Source organism: Coregonus lavaretus (genome assembly GCF_964263955.1).
Source record: "Coregonus lavaretus genome assembly, chromosome: 1".
Classification (NCBI taxonomy): domain Eukaryota; kingdom Metazoa; phylum Chordata; class Actinopteri; order Salmoniformes; family Salmonidae; genus Coregonus; species Coregonus lavaretus.
The window spans coordinates 46,309,780-46,322,403 of record NC_139988.1 but is presented as its reverse complement, the minus strand read 5'-3'; the positions used below and the strand labels follow the sequence as shown (position 1 = coordinate 46,322,403).

The following is a 12,624-nucleotide window of genomic DNA, read 5'->3' as shown; positions in this document are numbered from 1 at the left end:
CAGGATGTTTTTGTGCTGGTCAAGGGCAGTCAAGTCTGAGGTGAACTAGTCAGGATGATATATATGAGGGTGCCCATGTTTACAGATTTAGGGTTGTACCTGGTAGGTTCCTTGATAATTTGTGTGAGATTGAGTCTCATAGCAAAGGCTCTGAATTCTTATGCAAATGCATTTTGTTTTCGCAAACATTTCTAAAAACCTATTTTCGCTTTGTCATTATGGGGTATTGTGAATAGATTGATGAGTAAAAATATGAATTGAATCCATTAGAATAAGGCTGTAACGTAACAAAGTGGAAAAGGTCAAGGGGTCTGAATACTTTGCAATGTGAATTGTTGTACTACTGAATGAAACTGAGGAGATGCACTCAGACCAGCCTTTGTGATTGAACTTACGTTAACTACATTACTTTAGTTAGCTGCTTTGAGCAAAACTTGAATGGAATATAATCTTTTCTAGGAGCCTTTTGTTTGTGTATGATCTATTCAGTGTTCACTTGTTTTTCAACAATGTCAGGTACAGGCAGGGATGACTGGGACCTTCAGCAAGTAAGACACAGGGGGTAAGAAAGAATTTGAACATCACAGTTATAAATTCCCACTGTGCCCATGATAAAGTTAACTACATTACTTTAGTTGGCTGCTTTGAGCAAAACATGTATGTAATATAACCTTTTCTGTGAGCGTAGTGTGTGTGTATGAAGTATGTGGAATATTTTTGGACCATTGGTTTACCTGAAAACAGGTACTGACAGGAGGAGCAATATGAGTCTGTCAGAGGTCGTCACACTGATGGGGATGGTGTTGGAGGCTTTGGGGGTCCACACAACGAAGAAGCAGGTGTCCCTTCCAGTGATGTGGAGCTGACCTTGTACCTGGTGCCAGTAAGGATGGTCTTCATGGGTGCTTGATATAGAAATCCTTTGACTTCGCTTCCTTTGACTTCGCTGCCTCTTCAATTGTAAGGTCCCTTGCACTATAGGGACACTTGACCACCACCACTGCTGCTGTGATGCCCACCAGACCATCCGGTGAGGCACCCAGGATCCCAGACCTCGTGACCCAAAACCCTGACTCCTGCACATCCCTGTACCCATTTGAATGGCTTGATGCCCTCCTCTTCGTTATCAGTACACCCCATCCAACGATTGATCTGAGGACCCTTTTTAGCAGTGATGGAGTAACGCGTTTGGCCCTAACCACTGCTTCGTAATTGCTGGCCGTCAACTTCCCTCTCCTCATAGTGTGCCAGTTGGGGTTGGTGCGCTGTCCAACTGTTGCCTGCCATATAGCCTCCTGCTGCTCCACCGACAGCGTCATGCCAGCCAGGATGTCTGCATGCCCCAGGTGCCCTTGTTTTTTAACAATGTCCGGTACAGACAGGGATGACAGGGAGGGTAGCGGTTGTTCTGGCTCAGGTTCAAGGAGACGTGCCATTCCGCTGAACCTGCCCCGGAGACGGTTCCTTAGCCAAGATCCTCCTCTGTGGGCTCTCGGGACAGAGGGTTGTAGTCTTCGGCCGGGTACAGGTCCTCCACTGACTGCACCTGGTTGGGCACGGCTGGCTTCCTCCACTTGCATTCCACATCCGTATGGCCGATATTGTGAACTGCCAAAATAGGCTACATGGCTACTGTAGTGTCGAGAAAACGTTGCTAATTATGCTGTGAGACCCAGGAAATCCGCTGACACTGTACTTTGATTATAAAGGTTTATTATATCAGAGTATTTCAGCGTCAATTTACAGATATCTGCCGATATCTGGAGAATAATCGCCCCATCTCAAATATGATTATTCTGTCCTCCTTTGTCTTAACTGTGGTATTTATATCCTATGCCCTATGTAATATAATATGGGTGGTTTTTCCTACCAACCAATCCCAGGAGGCCACCTAACAGACTTCCTCAGCTTTAGGATGCCCCTATAGAACTACTCCCCAGATGCAGCCTTTAAGCTTAGTCAACATCCTCTAAAACCATTTGAAACCATTAGCAAAGTCATAAATTCCTCAGATACTACACTACACTTATGTGCTACACGGAGGCATTCGCATGTGGTATAGAGAATCCCCTGGTCAGTTATAGAGACCTGCCTAGAGGAAGGATGTTAAGGAAAAATCCACCCCAAACCACTAATTCGTTTAATTTACAGTGTTAAATAACACTAATATGTGAGAACAATATTTTTGGTGAACAAATGTTTTATTTTGGCGTTATAATAAGGTTGGTAGCAACACGGAAAATAATTGTGGAAATCTGTCGCAACTCAAGTCGACTACAAAATCCACAATGCAATGCTCTCTCTATGGGCTGGCTGGCTAGCAAGCAAATGTAGCTACACACAATAATATCAAAGACAATATCAGCATGTAACGTAGCTAGTAAGCTGTAAATTCGCCTAAACAAGGGTTGCTCTCCTTCAAGGAGTGAATGGGAGTTTATTGGGTGATAGCTCAAAAACCCAACATTAGCACAAATTCTGTCAACAAGACAAGAAAACAAATATTTTCCAAGGTGTGAGATAATTAATTTGCAATCTGTAGTATTGCATCGTATATCTTTGGAATCGTAACATTATGTACTTTCGAGGAAAATAGGCACGTTTCTCGACATATACATTGACTTTGAGAAGGGATTTAATTTAGCAACCGTGTGACACAGCATGAAAATGTGAACGTGATTGGTCGACAGTCTGCTGTGTGGGGCGTTATACGTTCCTTCATTCATTGGATTCCTATCTCCTTTCTATAATATCTCTGGAAACGGCACCATCCAATGCACCCTGGACTAAACAGGCAGACAAATAGGAAAAATGTTCTAGACCAGGGGTGTCAAACGTACGGCCCGCGGGCCGGATCAGGCCCGCAAACGGGTTTAATCCGGCCCGCGAGATGATTTTGAAAAAAATATATATAAATAAAAAATTGTTTTTGTAAAGTATAAAAATGCGCTGCAATTTTTCAATAAAATAAACTGCTGTTCCAATTGCGTCCACTGGATGGCGCAATAGCAATTGTGTTAAGCAAGCAAACTGTTTATACCGGGGCAGAGCAAGTAGGTCAAGCACGTGCAGCCAATGAGCTACTTTGTTTTGCCCGCAATATTTATTACGGCTTCTACTTTTAACATTATGTGCTTTGGCACCCTCATTGCCCCAATATGTCTCTGTCAAAAAAGAGAAAAGTGGACGCAGAGTGCAGAGTGTTCCAAGAAAAATGGTCATCCTATTTAATCACGGAATTGAATGGGAAAGCTGTATGTTTGGTGTGTTCAGAGCATGTTGCAGTGCTGAAAGAATATAACCTTCGTCGCCACTATGTGAGTCTTCATGCCGACAAATATGACAACTTTCAAGGACAGCGGAGATGAGAGAAGGTGAATGAACTGTTGGCGGGTCTGAAGAAACAGCAGTCTGTGTTTACTCACAGCCGAGACATCAGTGACGCTGCAGTGAAAGCTAGCTACCTCATTGCTAATGAAATCGCAGTGGCTTCAAAACCATTTAGTGAGGGTGAATTTGTAAAAACATGCATGATGAAGGCAGCGGAGATTGTGTGCCCTGAAAAGCGGCAGGCTTTTGCAAATATCAGCCTGACAAGAAACACAGTTGCAGACAGGATTTCCGATCTTTCAGTGGATTTGGACAGCCAGTTGAAGCAAAAAGTAAAGTCATTTATTGCGTTTTCAGTTGCAATTGATGAAAGCACGGACATTACAGATGTTGCACAACTGGCCATTTTTTCATCCGCGGAGTTGATGACACATTGACCGTCACCGAGGAGTTCGTGGAGTTGGTGCCGATGACAGATACAACGACAGCAGCTGATATTTTTACCGCACTCGTCGGCGCGCTGGACAGGGTCGGAGTGGACTGGTCCCGCGCTGTCAGCCTGGCTACAGATGGTGCGCCCTCAATGATCGGGAAAAAAGCAGGAGTTGTGACAAAGTTCAGAGAGAAAGTGCAATCTGCAAATGGAGGACGTGATTTTTTGACTTTTCACTGTATTTTGCACCAGGAGGCTTTGTGTTGCAAGTCATTAAAGATGGATAACGTCATGAAGGTGGTCATCCAAACTGTTAATTTCATCTGATCCAGAAGCCTGAATCACCGTCAGTTTGACAGCCTTCTCAGAGAGAAAGACCACATCTATGGCCTGCCATACCACACTGAGGTAAGATGGTTAAGCCGAGGTGCTGTGCTGAGGCGTTTCTTTGATTTACGAGAAGAAATTGAACAGTTCATGGAAGAAAAGGGCAAACCAGTGTTAGAATTTCATTCCGCAGAATGGATGCCGGACCTTGCATTTATGGTGGATGTTACAGAGCACCTGAATAACTTGAACAAACAGCTGCAAGGGCGCAACAAAGTTGTCACGCAGTATTATGACAGCATACGTTCTTTCAAGTTGAAGCTGTCATTGTGGGAGACGCAACTTGCCGGTGGTGATGCAGCTCACTTCCCCTGTCTGAAAAATGTGTGCGCGACCCAACATGTGGCAGACATGAAGCGGTTCAAAGATAAAATAACGGGACTGTTACGGGAGTTTGAGCAACGCTTTCAGATTTATGTTTATATGTTTTTATGTTGATGTGCTATTATTTTTAATTGATTTTATTTTATTTGTATATTTAACCTATTCTTGACTCTGTGGTTCTTGCACTTGTTTGGGGAACAGGATTTCATTATTTTTATCTACATTTCTGCCTGAGAAATGACACCCTGATATAGTTCTGTGATCTGTGAAACAGTTCTGTTAATCACTGAGGCATTGTGTGTTTGTGTGTTCTTTGTCCTCAGAACTTTCAAATAACTTGAGGTGTTTTATGATTAATAGTGATGTTGTGCTTTTGGACACTGTCCTCAGGCTCCAGCTTTATGTTTATATGTTTTTATGTTGATGTGCTATTGTTTTTAATTGATTTTATTTGTATATTTAACCTATTCTTGACTCTGTGGTTCTTGCACTTGTTTGGGGAACAGGATTTCATTATTTTTATCTACATTTCTGCCTGAGAAATGACACCCTGATATAGTTCTGTGATCTGTGAAACAGTTCTGTTAATCACTGAGGCATTGTGTGTTTGTGTGTTCTTTTTCTTTAGAATTTTCAAATAAACTTGACGTGTTTTATGATTAATAGTGATGTTGTGCTTGTACTATTTTGGACACACTGTCCTCAGGCTCCAGCTTTATGTTGTATGTTGATCGTATTAAAACAAAGAAAACAATCTGAAGTTGTTGTTTTTAAGTTATATATACCATGATTTTTCCGGTCCGGCCCACTTGGGAATAGATTTTCCTCCATGTGGCCCCTGAGCTAAAATGAGTTTGACACCCCTGTTCTAGACCCTCCGTTAAATTACAAATTTCTAGAGGTAGGAATATCGCAAAAAATATGATCAATGGCTCATTTGAGAGAAGACATCCTTCCGAGTTATGACATGTATGATAGACGTTTTCGCGATCTAAAAGTCGTATTCCTATTAACTTCCAGTGTGTAGTGAGAGCGACTTTATCACGGTACTACGTCATACCGGCCGGATTTCTGCCTGCTTGAACGCCAGTAACTCAGATACACATGACAACATGAAATGACCCAGGAATCGATAAGATGCACAAAAACAAAATCATATTCAAAATGGGTGAACCTTTCTTTTAAGTGCCACATGCCTTTCAATGCATGACTTTGAACACCTTGAAATGCATTAGTTGTAAGAAATGTGCTATATAAATAAAGTTTGATTTGATTGATGACATTACAGCTGTAGAATATTTAATAAACTGTAATTTTCACGAGGACAAGTGCAGCTTTCCCATAAACGTTTAATTGATAACTTGGGATTTTATCAATTGGCATATCAATCATATAGTGGGAAAGAGCCTATAAATCAAGATTATGAATGCATGTACCACTCCAAATAAATAAATACTGTGCCTGAAGATTTGTCTCTGGTCATGAAACTACAATACAGGCTGGATGTCTAAACAAAGTCAATTCTGAATGTCAATAGATTTTTACATTCATTCTCATCAATGTCAACATTCTAGAACTGAGTTATCACTCATTCAAGATTGGTATCCGGGGTAATCTGGTTAATGATTATATAATTGATTAAGTGGCTCTTTCCTTGTAGAATGTGGACAGCTGTATAAAACACATTGTATTGCTAAGATGCTCAAACTTAACTTAATAGCTACACTCACCAACACAGGATAAACTTTATCCCTCATGCTGGCCCTGACCAAACCAGTAAATTGCCCTTCACTATAGCTGCACTTCTGGACAGACTTAAAGTGGTCTTCTCCCCTTTTAATGCTCTTATGCTCATCCTTGAAAAATGCCATAAGGTCTGAAATAGACACGAAAGTTGACATACTGTACAAACAATTATCTAGGCTAAGTAAAACAAAAAAATTGTTTGATCTACTGCTCTGCTAGCTAGTTAGCTAGTGTAGTCAGTGGATAGCTAAAACAGTGAAAGGGGACGTAAGAAGTTCATGGATTGGACACAGAAGGTCTCTGACTGCACTGGTAGCTGAGTGTCGGCTACAGATTACCTGCAGGAGCTTCCTGCAGGAATTTGTAGTCTTGCTGAGGTCTTCTCTGTTGCTGATTAGCATTTAGAATTTTTGAGAGTAAATTAAATAAATAACATGCCATTTAGCAGACGCTTTTATCCAAAGCGATTTACAGTCATGTATGCATACATTTTTACATATGGGTGGTCCCGGGGATTGAACCCACTACCCTGTTGTTACGAGCGCCATGCTCTACCAATTGAGCTACAGAGGACCACAAATAAATTGAGGTGAATATATTGATAAAACTCACCTTGTCCAATTACATTTTAGTCATTTAGCAGACGCTCTTATCTAGAGCGATTTACAGTTAGTGAGTGCATACATTATTTTTTTTATTTTTCATACTGGCCCGGTTATCAAAACATCACACCAGGGTAAGCCTACACGAAACACAGACCTTATAATATAATTAAAATCCCAGATGCAAAAATGAATGGTGAAAAAAATATTGGAACCATTACCGGGTTTTACGGCTTTATGGGTATTATGACTCGTTCACTGTGCCGGACTATAGGCAGAGGGTAACATAATTTGTCTGATTCTCTGTAATAATGGTATGGGAATAATAATAAATTTTTTATTTTGTAAAGTGGTTTCTTGCATCAAACAACACTACTTGACCACTGTCTGAAACTTTTACTTAAAGTGGGTACAGCCTCAAAATAATCTTTACAACTTTCAAGTTTGCGGTCAGCGGACCTGAAATGTGCTCAGTGCTGAAAAAAATTAGAGGGAACATTGCGTAGGAGGTGTGAATTGCAGACGACTACCACTTGCCATGTGCTCAGGAAAGAAGCCATTAGCCCAAACAAAGAAAACCATTATTACAAAGTTGGGTGAGTCAACTTATTTGAATGAAAATATTTCATATGATTTAATACAGGGGTGTCAAACTCATTTTAGCTCAGGGGCCACATGGAGGAAAATCTATTCCCAAGTGGGCCGGACCGGAAAAATCATGGTATATATAACTTAAAAACAACAACTTCAGATTGTTTTCTTTGTTTTAATACGATCAACATACAACATAAAGCTGGAGCCTGAGGACAGTGTGTCCAAAATAGTACAAGCACAACATCACTATTAATCATAAAACACGTCAAGTTTATTTGAAAATTCTAAAGAAAAAGAACACACAAACACACAATGCCTCAGTGATTAACAGAACTGTTTCACAGATCACAGAACTATATCAGGGTGTCATTTCTCAGGCAGAAATGTAGATAAAAATAATGAAATCCTGTTCCCCAAACAAGTGCAAGAACCACAGAGTCAAGAATAGGTTAAATATACAAATAAAATCAATTAAAAACAATAGCACATCAACATAAAAACATATAAACATAAAGCTGGAGCCTGAGGACAGTGTCCAAAAGCACAACATCACTATTAATCATAAAACACCTCAAGTTATTTGAAAGTTCTGAGGACAAAGAACACACAAACACACAATGCCTCAGTGATTAACAGAACTGTTTCACAGATCACAGAACTATATCAGGGTGTCATTTCTCAGGCAGAAATGTAGATAAAAATAATGAAATCCTGTTCCCCAAACAAGTGCAAGAACCACAGAGTCAAGAATAGGTTAAATATACAAATAAAATAAAATCAATTAAAAATAATAGCACATCAACATAAAAACATATAAACATAAATCTGAAAGCGTTGCTCAAACTCCCGTAACAGTCCCGTTATTTTATCTTTGAACCGCTTCATGTCTGCCACATGTTGGGTCGCGCACACATTTTTCAGACAGGGGAAGTGAGCTGCATCACCACCGGCAAGTTGCGTCTCCCACAATGACAGCTTCAACTTGAAAGAACGTATGCTGTCATAATACTGCGTGACAACTTTGTTGCGCCCTTGCAGCTGTTTGTTCAAGTTATTCAGGTGCTCTGTAACATCCACCATAAATGCAAGGTCCGGCATCCATTCTGCGGAATGAAATTCTAACACTGGTTTGCCCTTTTCTTCCATGAACTGTTCAATTTCTTCTCGTAAATCAAAGAAACGCCTCAGCACAGCACCTCGGCTTAACCATCTTACCTCAGTGTGGTATGGCAGGCCATAGATGTGGTCTTTCTCTCTGAGAAGGCTGTCAAACTGACGGTGATTCAGGCTTCTGGATCGGATGAAATTAACAGTTTGGATGACCACCTTCATGACGTTATCCATCTTTAATGACTTGCAACACAAAGCCTCCTGGTGCAAAATACAGTGAAAAGTCAAAAAATCACGTCCTCCATTTGCAGATTGCACTTTCTCTCTGAACTTTGTCACAATGCCTGCTTTTTTCCCGATCATTGAGGGCGCACCATCTGTAGCCAGGCTGACAGCGCGGGACCAGTCCACTCCGACCCTGTCCAGCGCGCCGACGAGTGCGGTAAAAATATCAGCTGCTGTCGTTGTATCTGTCATCGGCACCAACTCCACGAACTCCTCGGTGACGGTCAATGTGTCATCAACTCCGCGGATGAAAAAATGGCCAGTTGTGCAACATCTGTAATGTCCGTGCTTTCATCAATTGCAACCGAAAACGCAATAAATGACTTTACTTTTTGCTTCAACTGGCTGTCCAAATCCACTGAAAGATCGGAAATCCTGTCTGCAACTGTGTTTCTTGTCAGGCTGATATTTGCAAAAGCCTGCCGCTTTTCAGGGCACACAATCTCCGCTGCCTTCATCATGCATGTTTTTACAAATTCACCCTCACTAAATGGTTTTGAAGCCACTGCGATTTCATTAGCAATGAGGTAGCTAGCTTTCACTGCAGCGTCACTGATGTCTCGGCTGTGAGTAAACACAGACTGCTGTTTCTTCAGACCCGCCAACAGTTCATTCACCTTCTCTCATCTCCGCTGTCCTTGAAAGTTGTCATATTTGTCGGCATGAAGACTCACATAGTGGCGACGAAGGTTATATTCTTTCAGCACTGCAACATGCTCTGAACACACCAAACATACAGCTTTCCCATTCAATTCCGTGATTAAATAGGATGACCATTTTTCTTGGAACACTCTGCACTCTGCGTCCACTTTTCTCTTTTTTGACAGAGACATATTGGGGCAATGAGGGTGCCAAAGCACATAATGTTAAAAGTAGAAGCCGTAATAAATATCGCGGGCAAAACAAAGTAGCTCATTGGCTGCACGTGCTTGACCTACTTGCTCTGCCCCGGTATAAACAGTTTGCTTGCTTAACACAATTGATATTGCGCCATCCAGTGGACGCAATTGGAACAGCAGTTTATTTTATTGAAAAATTGCAGCGCATTTTTATACTTTACAAAAACTATTTTGTTTTTGTTTTTTTTTGTTTTTTTTTCAAAATCATCTCGCGGGCCGGATTAAACCCGTTTGCGGGCCTGATCCGGCCCGCGGGCCGTACGTTTGACACCCCTGATTTAATACATGTTATTAACAAAGTGTGCTACATTTGAAGTAGAAATCGAAAATAAACGTTCTTACATGAAATTAAACGTTTAATAATTTTGAAACTAAATTAAATAGGTTGATGTATATGTTAAACCAGTGAGGAAGAGGTGAAGCGAGAGGGATAACTGGGCCCAACATCTTTCTTCTCCAGCAGGTGGCGTTTTCTTCTTCATTTTTTCGCTCACAAAGCGAGGAGTTTTTGTATGGAGGGAAATGAGTGTTGAATTTGGTTAAGAGATTTTTTAATGGTTTATTTGCTACGTGTGGCTTATTTGATCGAATATAAGTTTTGTCGGGATTGTTACGACTACTTATATAAGTAGAATGTGACATCCCGGCAACTTTGAGAAAAAACATTATATTTCAGCATTGTGCCTGGTCGTCACTAGTTACCACAGCCACAAAGTCATATACCCTGCCAATTTCTACAATTTCTCTTCTTAAAATGTGATTTTTACCCTAACCTTAACCACACTGCTAACCTTATGCCTAACCTTAAATGAAGAGCAAAAAGCAACAAAAAAATCATGAATTTTTACAATGGCCAATTTTGACTTTGGCTGTGGTCAAAACTGTTGTGCCTGTTGTTCACACGCGTATCTGCCTTCTTACGGGCTAGAATGGTCCCACCTGATCTTGACCCCTAGATAGTATAGGCCTACAGTTTATGAAAACTAACTTGCGCAGCAGGTTAGGAGAATTAACGTAGCAGGATAGAATAATTTAGGTTAAGGTTAGGAAAAGGGTTAGCTAAAATAAGCTTTATCCTATCAAGATCAGGATTTTGAGAGTCTGACAGCATTTTTGTAGAATAATGTCAAGAGAAGACCAGAGTGAGCTGCATGGTCACTTTCTCTGCTAATTTGCCAAGTGCATGAGCTTCAACAATTGTTAATACCCCAAATAATGCCACAACACTTACACAATAAAGGGGGAGTATGTGTTGTGATATCAGATAATTGACTCATGAAAATACAGGTTTTGTGAGTATCTCTCTCTTTCACTTTCTGTCTCTTTCTCCTCTCTTTTTCCTTTCACATCTAAAGTTACGTTATAGACTTTGTTAAGATAAAAGCTTTTCTGGATGTAGTGTGGAAAAAGCAACACAAGGATACATGCATTACCTTAAGCAAATATACTTTATTTATGCGGAAGTAGCAAAAGTATTCTAAATTACATCTGAAACATCGGCACACAAAGTAAACCATTTTGTTTTGATCTCCCTGTTCCGGAGGCGCACTTCAGGTCATTTGATTAACATTACATCATCAAACTCAGCAATCCTATGAGAAACAACATGCAGTCATCTAGGAGGTCCAGTTCAACAGCCAAGTTCAGTGCCATCTTTCATATACAGTACCAGTCAAAAGTTTGGACACACCTACTCATTCCAGGGCTTTTCTTTATTTTTACTATTTTCTACATAGTAGAATAATAGTGAAGACATAAACTATGAAATAGCACATATGGAATCATGTAGTAACCAAAAAAGTGTTAAACAAATCAAAATATATTTTATATTTGAGATTCTTCAAAGTAGCCACCCTTTGCCTTGATGACAGCTTTGCGCATAATCTTGGCATTCTCTCAACCAGCTTCATGAGGTAGTCACCTGGAAAGCATTTAAATTAACAGGTGTGCATTCTTAATTTGTAGAATTTCTTTCCTTAATGCGTTTCAGCCAATCAGTTGTGTTGTGACAATGTGGGGGGGGGTATACAGAAGATAGCCCTATTTGGTAAAAGACCAAGTCCATATAATGGCAAGAACTGCTCAAGTAAGCAAAGAGAAACGACAGTCCATCATTACTTTAAGACATGAAGGTCAGTCAATCCGGAACATTTCAAAAACGTTTAAAGTTTCTTCAAGTGCAGTCTCAAAAAACATCAAGCGCTGTGATGAAACTGGCTCTCATGAGGACCGCCACAGGAAAGGAAGACCAAGAGTTACCTCTGCTGCAGAGGATAAGTTAATTAGAGTTAACTGCTTCAGAGTTCAAGTAACAGACACATCTCAACATCAACTGTTCAGAGGAGACAGCGTGAATCAGGCCTTCATGGTCGAATTGCTGCAATGAATCCACTACTAAAGGACACCAATAATAAGAAGAGACTTGCTTGGGCCAAGAAACACGAGCAATGGACATGTGCTATTTTTGGTCCCAACCGCCGTGTCTTTGTGAGACGCAGAGTAGGTGAACGGATGATCACTGCATGTGTGGTTCCCACCATGAAGCATGGAGGAGGAGGTGTGATAGTGTGGGGGTGCTTTGCTGGTGACACTGTCAGTGATTTTATTTAGAATTCAATGCACACTTAACCAGCATGGCTACCACAGCATTCTGCAGCGATACGCCATCCCATCTGGTTTGCGCTTTGTGGGACTATCATTTGTTTTTCAACAGGACAATGACCCAAAACACACCTCCAGGCTGCGTAAGGGCTATTTGACCAATGAGGAGAGTGATGGTGCTGCATCAGATGACCTGGCCTCCACAATCACCAGACCTCAACCCAATTGAGATGAGTTGGACCGCAGAGTGAAGGAAAAGCAGCCAACAAGTGCTCAGCATATGTGGGAACTCCTTCAAGACTGTTGGAAAAGC

General features: G+C 40.9%; 1 protein-coding gene across 1 annotated transcript in view; it reads right to left on the bottom strand.

Annotated features, from left to right (window-relative positions):
• The window catches only part of LOC311133284 (ras and Rab interactor 2-like), a gene marked incomplete at its 5' end in the record, with an annotated part of 84,851 nt that extends 83,415 nt beyond the window's left edge, over window positions 1–1,436 (bottom strand). Inside the window, 2 exons of the mRNA XM_084166772.1 lie at window positions 735–747; window positions 1,200–1,436. Of these exons, the coding sequence (XP_084022898.1) occupies window positions 735–747; window positions 1,200–1,436 (250 nt within the window). The remainder of the gene's footprint in view (window positions 1–734; window positions 748–1,199) is intronic.
• Window positions 1,437–12,624: the final 11,188 nt, after the last annotated feature.